Here is a 19109-nt window from a genome sequence, read left to right as displayed (position 1 = left end):
AAAAAGGCTTATCAAATATAAAGACTGGAGCACCACATGAATTTAGTCACTGAAATCCCAAACTAAATCTTCACCCCCTTCCCCCCCACACTCAGGAATGAGGTAGTGCTGAACTCAGCAGAAGTGCATAGGAGTTTCTATCTCTAGTACTGAAGCTCCCCATTAACCCTTCTGAGTCCCCCTTCTAGATACGTTCCTAAGAGTCTTCAGCTCGACAAGACCAGGCTCTTTGGCATGCAGTTCACAACTAAGCCCTGTTAACACCCTTCCCCTGCAATTCTCCCAACTCAGTGCTTCTCCACCCATGTCCCCAGGGAGCTGAGAACCACTGCCAGAATTATTCCCACATAAAATACAGCAGCAGCACATAAAAAAAAAAAAAAAAAAAAAGGGGGATGGGGTGGTGGAGAACAGATAGACTTCTACGTAACAGTTTAGTGGTTAAAGAGTTTATTCAAAGCATTATGTACATGACTTTAATTCTTTCTTTACTTCTCCTTCCCACCTCCTAGAAGAACACCCTGTCTAATAGGTTTTTGTGAACTCTGGGAAGGAAATGTTCCCAATTCTTCTTCCACTGGAGAAGGGAAGTCACTTTTCCAGTTCCTCCTCAGAATCATCGTACATGAAAAACCACCATGGGTTAAAACATGTACATAGGTTTAGGGCAGGGACTGGAACCCAGCACAACTCCTTCCAGCTGGCCAGAGTCTTTCCAGGCCGACAGCACAGCATGCATCTCTCCTCTTTCAGCTCTACTGAACCATTAAGGATCTCATGCAAACCAGACAGCTTTCTGCTGGGTATCCTTGTCATTCTCCTGGGAGAGAAGAAACGTGGGTCTCACCAGTAAAGTAGCTGAACTAAGATGAACCAACAGCGCTGCCTTTGCTGGCTTTTTTGTTCATTTTTTGTTTAAGAAAAATCCGCACTACGCTTACACTTGAAAATAAAGTTTAGATACCACTCTTCAAAAAGTGATTCTCAGACTACCAAGCCAAGGCAGCATGTTCTGGCAGCACCAACTTTTGTGTTTCAGCTTTAAAGTAGTGAGAGATTTAAGACACACCCGTCATCTCAACATTTCCCTATGAGCTACCCTCCATACATGTTAGATTCCTTTTGGCTCCGAGCTGAATCATTTCACTTGCCCCACACATCACAAGCATCGCTCTGCCCTCATTCAGCTGGCCCTGCAGCCCACTGCTGCAAAAGTGCCCACAACATCACTCCTGTCTTGCTGCAGACAGTGGTCTAAGTGCCTTCTCCAAGGTCTCAAGGGAAGCCCTTGACAGCATAGTCCAAAAACTAGTACCTGGATCCCCCGCAAAGCCCCAGACTATGGCGGCTGCATCTCATCCACCTGGGAGCTCCCTGCTTTGCTTCACATTAATACGGAGAGGTATTTCCTGTGCCTACAGATTTTCAGGCTCTGCAGGTTCTCTCACAGGCTTAAACAAACCTCATGACCCTTAATATAGTGCATACTCACAGCAGCATTTTTCCTTGAAAATGTGTAAACTGAGATTATCCCAGGATTATTCTCTCCCCCACAAAAAGACTTGTTAAAAATCAATGCTTTAGAAGAAATACACACCTGAGTTCCAGTCAGAAAACAGAGCTAAGTAAATAGCAACTAAAAAAAGGACAAAATATCATAATTTCATACATTCACAAGGCCTGTATGTCCATTTGCCTGGAGCCATTTTGGAAAAAAAAACGGTTGCACATGCAAAGAAGCTGGACGTTTGTATCTGCAAAGGGAAGCCCTCTGTCTTTCTACAAAGGTAAGTTTTGGAAGCATACAACAACAAGGCTGCTAATGTCAGTTTGAAAAGCATCTCATATACGTGTTTGAAAACTCCTCTTCAAGCGAAAACCTACAACCTCAGAAAAAAAACACTCCACGTGTATGCTCATGGGGGCTCTTTTCTTGTACAATCTTGTGGTGCTGTTGCTGTTTACATCTCTATCTACATGATCAAACCAAAGAACAAGAACAATTGTCATCCTCAGTCAAATCTGGTTTTAGAAAAAATATCAGAAACAAACCATTCCCCAGAAATTTCCAGGATGCCACAGGCACAGGATTGTAAGACTTTTTCTTATGCAACCAATAACTGAAACAGGATGCATGTTTTGGTGTCACCAGTCTGTAGATATAAACCAGGGAATGTCGTGACAGGGAAAAGAACTAAGTGTCTTGTACAGCTGCATGGAATATGTCTTTCTTCTCACGTTGTCCACATTAAAGACACATTATTAGCTTTGTTTTCCTTAGCAGCCATCTACAGAAGTACATGGAAGCAGAAAGATGCAAAGGAAGCAGGATGTCACCCTTGAATGAATTAAATCAAGATCTTATACGCAATTTTATTTTCAAGAGTAACACCTCCATATTTACATATGGACAAATACATAAGTAACTCTGACACAAGAAGTCCTTTGATGTTTGGAGAAGTCCAGTGTCTCTTCCATCGACTGTTTTAAGCAACAAATAAGCAAGAAACCCTCATCAGTGCTTGAATTTTGTTGCTGCTGTTGTAACTGTTGCTGTTTAGGACAAGACTGAGAAAGAAAACATACAGTCTATCCCCAGAAATTAAGAAGTACTGATAAAAATTGTAAATAAGCAACGTGCTCAGACTGCAACAGCTATCTGCAATTAGGACAGAAAGCCTACTGGGTAAATTGAGTATAAGAATACACAATCTAACCTTTATTAACACTGACACAAATGCACGGGGTGTATTTTATGCACAAAGTCTTTTCCAATCTTCTTGTGTTATTCAAACACTATGGACTAATATTTTAAGAAGAGGCATCTACTTTGTATCTAGTCACATGCTTTATAAAACTACAGAAAGCAGACAGTAGTGGTGTTGTAGCTGACTCTCTTTTACACATCAGCAGAGTGCCATCTTTCAAAGGGGGCACTGTGAAAGTGGATGGTTGTCATACAGAGTGAATGGTACTGCAGGGAAATAGGGGATGTGAGAAGAAAACCAATTAATGCGCTTCCTCCAATCATTCCTTGTTCTCTGCCCTCCTCCCTCAAACCAAAAATCCAGCAAAAGCGTTTTGACCAGCTTTGGCCTTATTCTCTTTGCTTTCCTTCTCCAAATGTTATCACAAGACCAGCCCCCCATATTTCCAACTTTTATCTCCAAATACAATTAACAGAGCAGCAGGCAGGAGGACAATTCAAGTATCTTTCGCATCACCTCCGTCAACCTCTGGCGTGTAAGAACAAAAGGCATTCCACAGCAATTAAGGCACTGACGGACCTCATTACACAGTGGACACGGGTTTGGAAAGAGTCCTCTTCCCACCACAGCAAATACTTATTCATTCAATATTGTGTGATTCACTAGAGCCTCTCATCTAATAATGGACATTAACAAATTAAATCTTAGACCACTCTCTATCATGTAAATATCATCACCATTTCGGAGAGGGAGACAGAGGCACAGAAACACTAAGAAACTTTCACGAAGTGCTGCAGAACGTGAGCTCGTGGCCAGAGAAACCAAAACTGGTAAGTCGTCATATGTTTTAACTTAAAAATGGCCTCTTCCCCAGCTGCGAGGCAGTCCAGCCACTGCTGGGTAGGCATCTGCAAGCATCCAGAGCAAGAAACAGAGCAGATCTCAACACTGGCTTTCTCTGCGGACTCACGGTGCTTCACAAAGGATGAGCACCGAACCCACAACCCTTCATCCTGCAGCCACCATAAAAATCCCATGGAGCCCCACATCCCTCTCAAAGCCAAAAGCATGACATAGCTTGGCTCTGCTGCTGGATTCGAATGATGATGTGGAATCCACGCTGCCACTGGCTACCAAGCAGCTAGATGGTGGCTTCTCCACCTCAAACGCAATGTAGGATCTCCCAAGGCAGACAGGACACCGGTGAGAGACATTGCCAGAGCTACTGACAGAAACCTGGCCCTGCACAGCCCTCAGTGAAGCAGCTTTCATGACAACATGAGGACAAGCATACCTCCTTCCACTAGCCTTAGTTGGGCTGCACTACAGTTATTTTGCCTCCCTTGCATTCATTAATAGGAAAGTATAATAGGAAAACAACACGTTGTTTTCAAATCGAAGTCCAGAAGCGTTTCATTCACGAGGCATGGCTGAAAACTCCTTATTCATTCCTGTGAAAGTCTAGAAATGGCAAGAAACATTTGTCCAAGAAACAGTTGTCCAAGACAAAAACTTTCCTCAATGATTGCTCCACTTTCCCCAGGGTTTTAAAAGGTAAAGTTTGAGTCAAGTGTTAAAAAGGAGTAACTGGTTTGTGACCAAACAGAAGTTACTGAGACAGGTAAGTTAACTGGATATCCAAATATTTTAACCTGGAAGCCCTCAGTTAGCTAATCTGTGTTATAAGGAATGAGCAAAAATGAAGTTCCATCTCTCCTGCCAAGAAGCAGAGAGATATGAGAAAGAAAATGAGTGATCAGAATGCCTTCTCTTCCCTTAACTTCCAACCAAAAACACACTCCAATTTGCCTTATGATTGTTGTTAAATAATGCTGTCCTGTTAACGTGGTAAACGATGGCTTCAGCCATGGAGCAACTGTCAAGAAGAACACCCTGCAACTCAGATTTTCCAGACACTGAGGTCTGTGCACCATCACACAAGCCTCCTCCCACCTGCTGCAAGGGAGGACCCCAGGATCACACCACCATGCCAGCTCAGTGGGCTTCAGGTTACCTGCTCTTCCCCCATCCCCTGCTGAGCCTCTCCTTGTAACCCCACACACACCCCATAATGAGTTTTGAGGAAGCTCTCTGCCTTGAGGACACAACAGACCCAGGCCGGACCTTTTTGCTGCTGTTCCTGGGTTTAAAATTGTCAGTGTTAAATTTCAATAGCATTTGCTATCACTGCCTACAATACCACCACGTTTTATCAAATATTTGCAGAGAGCATGTCTTGGCCCTGTTTCGGTTTGTTGATTTTGGGTTCAAAGTCAGAAAAGACAAGGGGAAAGGGCCCCCTTGGCTTTCTGAAATACTCTTCTGCCTGTCTTAGCAGCAGCCTCACCATGCCCTCTATAGGGTGCTACTCCATCACCGCCTACTCAGCCCTAAGACAACCACCTCTCCCTGCAGTAAGCCAGGGTGGGGTCAGAGGGGGTGTCTGGTATTTGCAAATTCTCCAACCAACCACGACACTAAGAGAAGCTACGCACATAAGCAGACAGAGTAAATACAGGAAAAGTTTATCGTATTTAAGATGGAGGAGAGAGTAGCATTTTCAAAAATTACCTGCTCTCAGTGATCATACACACCACGCGCACAGCACACAACATGACACATGCCAAACAAAACCTATTGGCAGGACCTATTGTTATGCTGATTCTTTATAGCACGAAGGGGACAGATTTTGACTTCTGCTCAACTGTGAGATGCTCTGATGAGGTTCTTAAGCAAACAGAAGAAAAAAGAAAAGCACATGTTCTCATTGCCAATGTTCCAAAACCCAAACATAAGTGAAAGGTTTTTCTCCCTTGAAGAAGTTGAATTTCATCCAGTAAATGTCAGAAACCTCTGGCAGTATAAGATACTGCAGAGAAACTATTTAAGTAGACCGAAAGAGAGAGGCCAGGTTAGAAGACCTCCACTCCAAACCATGTCCCGTGTTTCCTCTCCTTCTAACACAGAAAGGGGAATTGCTGCCAGTATATCCGTGCCATCTTCTGATACATAATCCATAAAAACTTAGCAAGCAATTCCAGAAAGAACATGTATGTAATTTTAATTTGGTATTATTTTTTCTTAGGAGAGTACACCTCACACATTTTCTAAGAATAGGAAATTATGACAAAAGTTATCAGCTGTATCTCATACTCAGCTCCCTTGATCTTGGGACATTTCACTCTTTACTTGAGAAAAGTGATTACGGAAGAATACTGCAGGAAAAACTAAGAAGCATGAGCTAAGCGCAGTTTGGCAGCTTAAAATTAGAAGGGAAATAAAAAGACCCCCAAATTTATTATTTTTATCGCATGATTAGTTTCAATCAATCTCATTATTTTCTGGGGACTGGAATGATTTAACATTTGGAGATGGCAATACAGCATACCATACAAATACATAACCATAAAGAGACCAATTCAAGTTTACTGTGGGGACTATAACTTTGACTTGCCTGATATTTGCACATTTAAAAGTCTTAGCCATAACACGACAGTGTTCAATACCAGAGCATTACATACCTGTCCTGGGCTAGGAAAGATGATTCCTTATGTCTAAATCCTATCCACATGGACAAGAAAGCACTATTTAGAGTTCTGGTTACTACTTGTGACATATTGCAGTTTTATTTAAAAAATGTTTTTTAAAAAAAAAAAATTATGGACACCTGCTTTTGACATAGAGCCAAAATGCCTCCTGCTACTCTGACTAGAGAGTATGCACCACTACTAAGATAAACAGTATCAAGGGAAAAAATTTACAGAAGTAGTACTTCAAGGTACCAGTGGACACGGTGGACATGTAAAAATATCATCTTGAACCAAGACAAAACCTGTAAAAATATACAGATAAACAGAGAGACAAATAGGTATTCTTAAAACTACTTCATATTTTTGCATTTTAAAATAAAGATTAATTTTTAACTCAAACATTCTATTTCTTCATAGAATAGCATTTCTTGAGTATACATAGGTTCAGCTTCAAGTATATTGTCATCTGTTAGTTAACACAAGTATCGGTTTATACATCCTGTGTTTGACATTATCATCTTTGTTCTGCTCCCGCTGTGCCTTGTGGCTAAATAGGTTTTCTGAAAGTCAGTGGCAACAGATGTGCTCAATCTGCAGACAGCAAAAGAAATGGCTTCTGTAACAATTATAATCGCACTGTTCATAAACTGGCCCACGTCTGTGATAAACCCAGTTCTCTGTTACATCTGCAAATAGTACATCACTTCCTCTCCTTTTTAAAAAAATAATTAAAAAAGTAAGACCAAATTGATAACTCCGAATTCTCAATATTTGACAGCCTTGGTGTTAAGAGTCACAAAATCTGTTTGCTGGCTTTAACGCATAGAGTCCGTGCTATACATTGTGATTGACCTGTGTGAGGACCCCCTTCGCTTTTTGTAACAGAAACCAAAATCAGAAAGCCTGCCTCGAGGAGCTTACAATAGCAGTTATTTCACGTCTGAATCCTTACGCTTAAAGTTATTTCAGTTGTCGAGCCAAGCAGCCAAACATTTTCAAGCCAGATTTACAATCGCCCCTGCAGCCTTAATTCCACTTTCCTAACGTCTATTTTGTGTGCTGAGACAAGGTCCTCTAGGAAAACTGGTAACGAGATCAGAGCGCGTATAACTTAAGAACTGCCACCATGATGCACATACACAACGGGACAGGAGTAAGCTTACACTGACGCTGTAAAGTTTGGGCACCCCGATACCCCACTTTGAAACCTCCTTGCTAATTAGTGCTTTTTTCCTGTGCTTTGGCACTTCTTTCTGGGACCCGCAGAGGAAGGCAAATCTCACCGCACAAAATGGTGCAAAAGCTGTGATATACAAAATGGTGGCACAGTGTCCCTCTCCTGGCAGGTAGGAAGTTCTGACCATTCAGCAGGAGCCTTATGTCGGAGTCGGATTTCCCAAAGAGCCAGCGGCATGCCAGCTGGGAGGGGGGCTCCGGCTGTGGACAGAGGACCACATCCCCGCTCCCTCTCCCCTGCCTTCTCTCTCCCCCACCACTGCCCTTAAGGGGCCGGGGGCTCGTGACAGAAAGGTGCCCCTTGTCGCAAACAGCAAAGGCAAAGGAGTTTCTTGCATTAAAAAAAAAATAAAATGCACACACATATATATATATTTTTTTTAATGTATTTTTATATATATCTGCAAGAATTTTTTTATGGGGGAAGGTGCTACGCAATCCTAAACAACAGGGTCACCGCTGGCCCCCGCTGTAATTACAAAAACTCACAGTCAGTGAGGCAGCATCACGGCAATTAACATCTTTCAAAGACAGAAAAACGCTTTTATGTTTAAGCACTGTAGAGCACAGCTTTTTGCCAGTAAAAACAGAGTGTATGTCTTAATTTAAAAGTTTGCTCAGCACGTTTTGTGCTACTTCCTGTGTCTTAAGCATCTGTCTGAACTGCCAAAAAGGCAAGTGGGGGAAAACACCACTTTCCTTTCCTTATGAACAGCAAAACCAGGGTGAAACAGACGTTCCTGTCCTCATGTGTGTTATTCTGCAGTTGCAGGGGGAGAGGTTATTTCAACAGTAACTCGAGGAGAAGTGGCAACAGCAAGCTCCCCAGTAATTAACAGGACCTCTCCACAGAAAGGCTGTGCAAGAGGTATACAGTGAGGAAAAGAAAGCGCAGAACCTCGTTTCAGAACTTAGCAGTTATTACCAAGTAAAAGGTTTCTGGTTTAACTGCAGAATAATACATTTTCTAACTTTTCATAAGCTTCTAAGCTTTTCTGCTGGCTTCAGAGGCTAAATAACCTAAAACTGGGACAAACAAGCCTCAGTTGTCAAACTGATTTGACAACCTATTTTTTACGTTTCGCGACTTTGATGGAAAACCCACTTGTTTTTCTCTTCCTCCTTAATAGTCCTGTGTGAGCTGCAGTCTTCAAAATTTCACTTCTAATCTCTCTCATTTTGAAGTTTTCCAGACTACCCACTGCCTGTATCTCTATTAAATCTTTCCTACTGTTTATAATGGAAAACAAATTCAGCCCGTATAATTTTAGCTGGCTCTCCAGCTATTCTTCAAACGGAAGACAATATACACTCAACTACTGACTGTGTTAAAAAAAAATAGATGTGCACACATGCATGCACACACATTCATGCCAAGCCTACCCCACTGCCAAAAAAAAAAAAAAAAAGGTATTTTTCCATTACAAAGATAACGCATAAACAAACCAATTCTCTGTGATATATGTGTTTTAAGGCCATGAAGATGAAAAACAGTCAAAACTCTGCCCGAAATTAAACAAATTGATTACCATCTTTACCCCTTTACCGAAATAATTTACTAAGGCTTAAGAAGCAAGCAGACTCAGGGCTGGGATGTCGCACAGCCCATATATTAACTCAGTCGGCAATAAATCTCCCCTTACTCTCCATACTACTTTCTTAAATAGCTCACTATAAAGCCCCAACCTAATTAAAAACAGCTTTCTCGGCAACAGTGGCCTTGATTTCACTTATTTACACATTAACTGCAGCCTCCGTTTGGCCAATCCAGTCTATTCCCTGTACCACGCAGGGCCTTTTATCTGCCCTGGACAGCATTTTCTCCAGCAGATGAAGTAGATGCCGATTGATTTGCTGTCGAGCATGGTAAATTAATAGCAACAAATTGCTGAGGGCCCCATCTCGCTGCTCCACCATGCTTCGGCAGTTTTGCTTTATTTGCTCCATGATGGGCAGCAGTCAGGCCTCTTCAAGTCAATTTCTTCTTAACAACCTGCAATACTTTTCAATGGCGAAAATAGAGCCGTTCCTTGTAAGTCAGAAATCAATATCCTATTGCCCTTAGAAAATGCTAAACAAGCAGTATTGGCAATCCACTTGGTACTAGAGGGTATCAGATATAATGCAAATCCATACTGCTTCCCTCCTCGTAGTTATTACAGTTTGCTAAAAGGTTCCTAATGCCATTTATCATCATTTACCATCAACTGCTGCAGCTATGATTATGATATCCTATCAGCTAGCAGAGCCCTTTCATTTCTACCCAATTAATATTTTAGCAGCACTCAAATGGTTGTTGCCCAAGTCTTGTAATAAAATTTACATGGATCGGACTGATTTTTTTTTTTTTAACTGTGATCTTAAAAAGTCGTTTCATTTATTTTTTAATACTCAGCTTCTTAAAAAGATCCGAATTTTCTTTCAAAAACGCTGAAATACAACATTCTAGCATGCACGTTAGTTCAAAGACAGAGGTCTAACCAAAAAGAGCGACTCAGAATTTACGTACTACCACCTCGAAAAAACATAATCAAAAAGTGAATGCTGTATCCTATTTATGCTTTCCATCAGTCCCATTCACAAATATCTGTTATCTGTAGCCAAATACAGACACTTATTTTAAGCGATAATTGCAATTCTGAATTAAAACCTTCAGCAAGCATGTTTGATTACAGTAATTTAAATAAACTGTTTACCATAACATTAAAACAGCCTAATTTCAGAAATTAAACCAAATGACCACCACCACCAAGTAGCGACAGTATATTAGAAACACAGATCAGTACATCAACTTTTCATTCATAAACTAACCGCTGAGCCTCTTAAAAACAAATGTTAAAAAAGCAACTTAGTAAGAAATGGGCATCTTCAGACCACACTCAAGCATTCATATTTATACTAATATGGAAATTTAAAACTGTAGGGAAGTATCTGTTCATACTGCGACCCAAAACCCCTCAACTCAATGCCTTTTTTTGTTGTTGTTGTAACGTGTCTATTTTGAAGTTCTATTGATCCTAGAACAGAATATCAAAAATTAGCTTACTATTTTAGGCTGTAACACCACATGTCACAACATACCCCACACTTATCTTTAAAAAAAAAAAAAAACAAATGACTAATTCTACCAGTCTAATGCTATTTACTCAGTTACCAAAATTTAAATTAATTATGTTCTCAAACATAATTGTTAAAAATTGGCAACATTATGCAGGCTTAATTAAGATTAAATCCAATTTACTAAATGTACTTTAATTGGTACTAATTACATTAGCTTTCCTTTCAGAATGACAAATTCCCCATAGGTTTCACTTTAATAGTCTTCTATCAAAATCAACACAGGATGACTGATGATGAGCATCACACGGGGGGTGGGAAAAGAGATGCTCTTCCCCCCCTCCCCCCCCCTCCACCAGGCACACAGGCACACTCACTACCGCTGCTCTCTGCGCGTTTATCCTTTTATCAATTTGCTAAGTCACAGAGTCATGACTCCATCACAGCCATCATTTTCTGTTCCAGTGAAAAATTTCTCTAAAAATAAATACTCTGTGGCTGGGAGCAGCCAAGAAGAACAGAAGCTTTAACAGAAAAACACACAAAGGTTTCAAATATCAGGGCCACCAATTACTAGGGTACTTCCAAGGACTCCAGGGAGTCCTGCTCTTGAACCCTTTGAGACGCAAATCTAATAAGTGAATAAGCCTAACCTGATCTTGAGAACTAGGCCCAATTACGCCGAAGGGCAACTTCACTGCATTATTGCCTGCTTTCCATTACAAGGGCATCCAGCGAGTACATCTGGAAAAGAACCTGAGAGGAACCAAGGCTGTCTGCCCAGAAAAACAAATAAAGACAGATATGCCTCTGTGCTAAAGTGAAAAAAAAGAAAGAAAATATAATAAGTAGGTGGTTTGCAGGGCTGTCTGTATTTCATAATGTGATAAACTGCCCTCAGGATTTTTGATATGATTGAATTTAGAAAGCTGGGGGGGGGGGGGGGGGGGGGGGGGGGGCGCAAAGGAAAAAAAAAAAAAAAAAGGTGAATCACTCAATTTCAGCTGAGTAAAATTCAAAGATGGGAGAGGAAGAGAAGGGAATTTAAGGTGGAAGACTAAAAAAGCTTGATGCGCATCAAATGAAGCAATCAACGCTATCTATATAACGTATCAAATTAGACCCTAACAATGTGATCATAAAGCAAGATTGGAAATATTTTGCAGTTGCTGAAGCAAATGGAGAAATGAAAAAAAAAAACAAACCAAAAACAACCCACTGTGGCAATAAGGGAGACGTGAGAGAGATGAAATTGATAACAGATTTAAGAATGATAGTGAACAAGTTTCTTAGCCACATCTAATTTGAATCAACATCTGACAAAATATTTAAATGTTTTGCATGACAGTACAATCCTAAACTACTAATTTGAACAGACTGAACAGTAATGGAAAAAGGTGTTTAATTAAAATGTAGTTCTTTGTAATCCCCACACTTGGTTGTAACTACGTATTTAATTTCTCCAGAATATCACTGACGACTCTATCACCATAACTGTATATAATTTCTGAAGCAGAGCATTTAGAAATTAAAAGGGTTTTTGCTGGGGGTTTCTTTCCCCTCACTTAAAACAATTTAATTACACATTGCACTTGCAAGCTGATTTTGTCTCACAGAATTTTGTGCAGTCAGTGTAAGTCTACATACAGCTAATTACTGTAAAAACAAGGGTATGTAGAAATATAAACAAGTTTGACTACTATGCCTGCTTTCAAACGCCTGTAAGAATTTGCTACGTAGGTGGCCTGTAAGGACTCTGGTCTTTGTGAATTGTTTCTGTATCTACTACTTTACTGTTTGGTTGGAGGGTTTTGGAGTTTTTGTTTTCTTTTTTTTTCATTTTTGAATGGGACCTGAAACAATCTGGCTATTCATTAGAGAACAGACGCAACACCTCTGAGTCACTGGCCAGTCTTTTACCAGCACTCGCAACCTGAATCAGGTCCAGAGAGTCACCAGGTACATATGTACAGTCTGATCAGCTGCAACCATAGCCTTTTCCTCTCAACCATTTGTTAAACACACTTGTTGAGTCTTCATGGTTAGGCACCTGTGACAAGGTTATCCGAATTCAAAAGGTCTATATATATGCCTGTAAAATAACATGTATGTACAAGGTCCCACCAGTTTGGAGATGTGGGTGCAAAATGCTTTGAGGTGGGAAATCTCACCATTTTCATATTTGCATGCCACCTAGCATGCATGGTCTGTGGCATTGGGATGCTAATGGAATACAAAATATAATAAATAACATGAAAAAACATTTGACTTGTATGTCTGCTCTCAGCAAGATAAAGAAATCCTATTTCTACAACCCAGAAAAGTTCCAAATCCCTAACTTTGAACGGAAATGCATACAAACCGATTTTCAGATGGTCTTTCTTCTCCCATCCAACCATTTCTTTATTTCTGCAGTTTACACTCCCCAGCAATGCTGGCGAATTGCTCAACCGTTCGCTAAAATGAGTTGTCAGTATTAAACTCCGCCATATAAAAAGTTCCCTCACTGGAAAAGAGGTCAGATGTTTAATTCATTCTCCTCCAGAGAAGGTTAAAAACACACATTACTGAATAAGAAACTCTGATTTACACTATCATGCTCCATCTGACTAATCTCCTGCTAATCTTGGCCTAAGTGCTAGACTTCAAGACACAAAACCAAGCATGCTAACATCCTCTCAGAATGCTCATTTACTCTTTGTGTTTGAGATGCTGTTTTTGGACAAAGGTCCAAGTAAGCAGCCTGAGGGAAGCAGGAACATGGCTGTGCATCAACTGCTTTTATAGCTCCAGCTTAAATCAGTCCAGGTTAACCGAAGAGAAAGAAGTCTTTTCCGCACACAAATGCAAATCCCTCAACACCTAATACGCATTTGTGATGCAGCTATCATCCCGAAAAGCAAATCCCAAAGGTTCGAGGTCAGATGGATCTGAAGGTGAATAACGCACGCACACACCCGTCCCTACGCACACACCCCCTCCCCGTGCAGCATAGGAACGCCTGGCATGTGCGGAGATTGCATGCGGACAGTCAACCGAACAATGCACAACTGGTAGCCAAGACCATAACCCATATACCACACATAAAACAGAAGTTTCAGGGCCAGGTTAGGTACAAAAAAAATTTCCAATGCACTCAAGCACACAACTAAAGCAAGTCATGCAGAATACACACCTGCTATAAGACTGATGGGAGAAATTACAGAGCATTCTTACACAACGCAAAGTCTCTACCTACCTGCTTGTGCATCTCTATATTCAGCCCATAGGACATCTCGTAATACTGAGAAAGAAGAAAATTATTCCATTAGACCTTTCAATTGTGAAAACCATTCCAAAATTCACTTTGACTCAAACATTATCTATGCAAAGACATACAGACCCAAAACATTTACTGGCCTTGAAGAGCTCAGAGAAATTCAAAAAAGCATTTCACAGCAACCCTTTGTTTGTTTGGGTTCTTTTTTTTTTTTTTTGCTTTATCTACATTGCTTCATGTCAAATTTACAAGGAACAGCTATAAACCAAGCAAAAAAACAGTCAACAAAAAAAAAATAATCACAAAACATAACCACAACCAGAGTCAAATATTAGAAACAGGAAAAAAGCCACACAGAAAATGCTCAAGATTTTACTCCCTAGCACACATAAAAGATGCCAAAAAAACTGCCCAAAGTGCTTGAAGCCAGACACACATATAAATCAGCAACATCTAACAGACCGGTTATTCAGTATTTTAAATTAAAAACACAAAAAAGCTACAATTAAATTGCAGGGATGCAAAAAATTAAAGAGCATGGAAATTCAGAGCTAAAGCAGACACACCAATCTAAGTACGTCCTGTTCTGCCCGAGTATTGCGGGGAACTCAGTTCAATGTGTAATGTTAGTACCAAGCAATCCCCAAGACTTAGGCACATCAGGCATGAAAAAGACAACTGTAAGCCTTAACATTTGCTTCTGCTCTTGGTTAAGAATTTTCCAAGGTTTTTTACTCTTTTTGTAAACACAGGAGTATCATTTGTCGGGTACACATGGAAAACGGCTACTACTTCATAGCTGTACAAAAGAGCAGATAGCAAGAGCTACTCTGGAGTTATCATGATCCATCACGCAATTATGTATTTAGAGATGTCTTCCTGTGCACGTTATTCAACCAGGCAGACCACAACCATTGAGGAAATCCCTTTCACAGCTGAGATACCTGCCATTCTGAATTTAGTGAAACAACGAACCAGCTGCCCAGGTGCAACAGCTCTTCTAAGGAAGTGGGATTTGGGCTTGTATGTGTACATGTACAATTTTAGCTTAATCCCCTCACAGAAAAAAAAAAAAAAAAAAAAATTATCCAGAATCTTTTTACAGAGATATGATCATTGGGAGAAGTCAGCAAAAGCAAAAACATCATCCCCAGGTACACTATAAAAGTTGTACATGGCTTTAAAGGGCTGACAAGTAGTCTGCTAGCATTGGAAGAAATATCCCCAATTGCTTAAAACGTTGAAAAGCAGGTTTCGTGTGGAAAGTAACTGCTGCAAACAAATTATAAACCCCTGAAACTAAGGATTTATAAAGGAAGCACTGATGCAACCTCAACAACAGCAGCACTACTATAATCTTTCTGTTCGCCTCCAGCAATCCAAATGTATTTCGGTCTCAGTATACCAAGCTAATAGACATTTTGAATTTGTTATGCAGCTTGCTTACCATGACATAATGTCGCTGCATCTCTGTCTTCTCACTGGCCAGTTTTTCACATTCTAGCTTTAAACTGTTCAAGACACAAAAAGAAAAAAGCATGGGTACTTCATAACACAAAAACCGACACTCTTCTCAGCGCAGGTTACTCCCCTTTTCAAGCATTTCTCCAACACCCAGAAATGTGTATGCCAGCTCTTGCTTAGGAGTTCAGGGTGGGGTTTGTACTTTTCCTCTTTCAAAAGAATACTGTGCAACATCCTCATCTCCTAAGCAAACTGCTAACACTAAACAGGAGAGTATTCCCCCCCCCCCCAAAAAAAAGAAAGCGAAAAAAAAAAAAAAAAACAAAAAACCACCACAACACTGGTTGTTGCAGAAGCAGCACGCAGGGGTTCGTACCTATAACAAGCTGGAGAAGCCACTTACAAACCCATAATTTGGATTTCGGAGCTTTTATGTGTATGAGTTTTAGAAACACCTCTTGTTTTCATTTAACCCACCAAGGAAACAAACGCATACCACGACTTCAAGGAGCAAAAAGTTGCTGGATTTTTTATTATTTTTTTCTTCTGTTACTGATGACAGAACTGCAAGGAAAACACTGCAGGTAATTGAAGGAATACCGTGGTAAACACGAACACCTCTGCTGGTTTTTCAGTTTGTTTTCAGAAGAACGCTAAGCAATCCTGCCAGAAGTCACTTGTCACTTTGAGGACACAGCGCTCTTCCACCTAAGGATAATGAAATAGCTCGCCGCCTCACTTCCAGGTTATCAGCACTTGACATGTCAATGAAAGGCGCGAGGGGGCCGAGCCAAGACAAGATGCGCGTCCTGAGCGGCATTTTGAAGAAAAGCAGAGGATGAGCCCAGCCAGCCACATATTTTTCCCACCAAACACCCCCCCATCCCCCCAAAATAATAATAATTTAAAAAAAAAAAACCCAGACACCAAAAAAAACCAAACAAACAAACAAAAAAAAAAAAACCAAAAACCCCCAAACAACCACAAACCAGAGCGTGGGGAAAAACGAAAAAATCTGCCCGCACCCTTTGGCTCGGGGCTCTGGTGAACCCCCGGCCCGGAGCGGCGGCGGGATGCGGAGGGTCCGGCGGGGGAGCGCCCGCCCGGGGTGGGTCCCCCCGGCGCCTGGGCTCCGTCGGGGGGTTCCCGTAGCCCCTGCCCCGCCGGGCAGCGGCGGTGGAAGGCGGCGAGAGGCGCGGAGCTTGACGAAAGTCGGCAGCGTTACCTGTGGTACTGAGCCTGCAAAAACTGAAACTCCTCCTTAATCCGATCGCAGGACTCGGAAATGGTGAATTTAAAGGGCTGCGCTGGCTGGTGAGGAGCCTGCAAGCAAGCAACAGCGGGTCTTTTAATCGCCCCCTTCTCGCCCGCCCGCCCGCCGCTCCCTCCGCCCGCCGCCCCCTGCCCGCCCGCCGCGGCCCTGCCACCCCGGGCTCGGCGGAGGCGCAGCCCCCGGACACCCGCCCGCCCCGCGCGATGCCCCAAGCGCCCCGGGATGCTGCCCCGACGGGGCCACCGGCGGTGCGGGGCCGCCGCGGGGGGAGGCGTCGCCGGCTCAGACCCCCCGCACCGGCGGTAGCGGCGGGAAGCGGTGCGGGCGCCGGGACCTCCGGGCACCGTGCGGGGGCAACTCGGCAGAGCAAAGCCCAGCCCGGGGCGGCGGCGGCGGGCGCGGCGGACAACAATAAGAAAATGGCTACAACTCCGCGGTGCCCGCGCCGGAGCCGCTGCCCGCGGGGCCGCCGCCGCCACTCACCGGGTGCCGGGTCTGCGGGTACATCTTGCTCAGGTCGCGGATCATCCACGCCGCTTCGCGGGGGCGCCGACGGCCGGAGCGGTGGGGATCAGGGCTGCAGGCGCGGCGGCAGGGGGGACGGGCAGGGACGCCCCGGCCCCGCCGCCCCGGGGCTGGCGGGGCACCGCCGGCAGCAACGAGGCGCGGCGGCGACGGCGGCGGGGTCCGCGGCGCACGGGGGCCGCTGCCACATCCCCCGGGGGGCGGTCAGCGGGCGGCACCGACCGGCTCTCCCGAGCGCAGCCGCTCCGCGGGCTCCGGCGGGCTGCGAGCCCCGTGCGGCAGCGGGCGAGGAGGAGGAGGAGGAGGGAGGAGGAGGAGAAAGGCTGAGGGAGGGCGGGGAAAGCCCCTCCGCCGCGCTCCGCCGGAGATCCCCGCCGGCAGTTTTCTCCCCTTCTGAAAACTTTTACTGCTGCCGGGCGGAGCGGCCCGGCGGGGAGGGCGGCTGCGGGCGGGCGACGGGTCGGTCGGTCTGTCGCCGCGGGGGCGCGGTACCCTTTTGTGCGGCGGGCCGGTCCTCCCTCCTACCGGCCGGACCGCATCTCCCCGGCTGGCGCTGCTCGGCCGCTCGCTTTTTTCCGGTCTTTTTAGTTCTTTACTTCCAAATAATAATAATAAAAAAAAAAATTTAAAAGAGAGCGAGAAAGATGAAAAAGAAGGTACGGTCCGGGCTGCTTTATTTATGTCTTGTCTTTTTTTTTTTTTTTCTTTCCCCCCCTCCTCGCCTTTCGAAACTCCGGGAAGGGGCGGCGGAAGGGAGCGGAGCCGCGTACCAGGACCTCACCCGGTCCTGCCCGGCCCGCCGCCGCCTCCTCCGCTCCGCGCCGCTCTGGCGCGGTGACTCCTTTGCCCAAATTTAGCGGCGGCGGGTCATTAACATTCTGATACATATTCAGGAAGGCCGGAAGGCGCCGCCGCCCGCGGGGCACGCCGGGAGCCGCAGTCCGCCCGCCGCCGTTGTTTACCCCCTCTGCCGCCGCCGGGACTTCACCTCCCGTCGGGCAGCGCGGCGCAGTCCCGTTCCGCCCTCCTCCGCCGCTCCGCCCATGAAGGGCGTCGCCGGCGACCAATCGGCGGCGGTCGCACATTAAGCGCCGTTCTGTCTTAATGCCCATCATTTCGCCGCTGACAAATGGGCGTGCGGGACCGAGGGCGAGGGGGGGGGGGGAGGGCGGGAGGGCCCCACGTGGGGACCTGACGCCGTTCGCGCCTGCAGCCAATCGGACGACTTCCTCGCTCCTGTTCGCCCGCCGCCTGAGGCGGGGCCCTGCAGATGGCTGGTGTTTCGCCGCGCCGGCGTTCGAACAGGGGAAACATTTGTTCAGCCGTCAATCAAAGTAACGTGGGACGGTGTCGGCTGCCGCCGCTCCCGCCGCCTCCCGCGCGCGAGGTGGTGGCGCGGCGGGAGGGGGAGGGTGGGGGGAGGGGGGAAAAGGGAAGGGGGGGAGCGCCCGCCCCGCCTCCCGCCCCGCCCCGCCCGCGGCCTGCGCCACAGGGGCCGCGCGCTAATTGGGGGGCAACGGCTCCTTAAAGAGACAGGCGCGGCGTGCCGTTACCCACACACACCCCCCTCCCCACCCCATAAGCCACCCTCCCCCCTCTTCCCCCCTCTGCCCCCCCGCCCCAACACACACACCGGGGGCGGCGGGCGGGGTGGACCCCGGCCCGTTCAGGGGGGCGCTCGTCGGAAGGAGCGGCGCTGCCGCCGCTGGGAAGCGGGGAGCTGCTTACCGGGAGCGAGCCCCGAGAAGCGCTGGCGGCCCACTGCCCTCGCCGGGGTGGGGCTGGGGTAGGCCAGGCCTCCTTCCTCGGCGGCGCGGCCACAGACCCCGGCCGCTGTGAGTCCCCTGCCCCTGGTTACCCCCTCAGGACAAAAAAAGAAAAAAAACCTAAAAAACAAGCAACAACAAAAAACCATAATTCTGTGGTGCTGCGTCCCAAAAACGGCCCAGAGCGGCTGTTCTGCCCAGCCCCGCGGCTGGCAACACGCATGAGGGACGGGCCCGGCCTTGGGGTTTATTCCCTTCCCTCCGCGCCTGCTGTGCTTTCGAGTGCTTCAG

At 45.2% G+C, this 19109-nt stretch overlaps 1 protein-coding gene across 21 annotated transcripts in view; it reads right to left on the bottom strand.

The window, feature by feature from the left end:
* Window positions 1–17055, bottom strand: part of LOC141476950 (transducin-like enhancer protein 4) — a 98230-nt gene extending 81175 nt beyond the window's left edge. For all 21 annotated transcript variants that reach the window (XM_074165885.1, XM_074165887.1, XM_074165886.1 and 18 more), the window contains exons 1-4: window positions 17011–17055; window positions 16480–16577; window positions 15238–15301; window positions 13770–13814 (exon numbers count right to left, since the gene is read on the bottom strand). In XM_074165885.1, coding sequence (XP_074021986.1) covers window positions 13770–13814; window positions 15238–15301; window positions 16480–16577; window positions 17011–17055 — 252 coding nt within the window. The remainder of the gene's footprint in view (window positions 1–13769; window positions 13815–15237; window positions 15302–16479; window positions 16578–17010) is intronic.
* Between the last annotated feature and the right edge of the window lie 2054 nt (window positions 17056–19109).

The sequence above is a fragment of the Numenius arquata genome, chromosome Z (assembly GCF_964106895.1).
Source record: "Numenius arquata chromosome Z, bNumArq3.hap1.1, whole genome shotgun sequence".
Classification (NCBI taxonomy): Eukaryota; Metazoa; Chordata; class Aves; order Charadriiformes; family Scolopacidae; genus Numenius; species Numenius arquata.
Note: the sequence above shows the minus strand (reverse complement) of the source record. Positions and strands in the feature narration are given on the sequence as shown.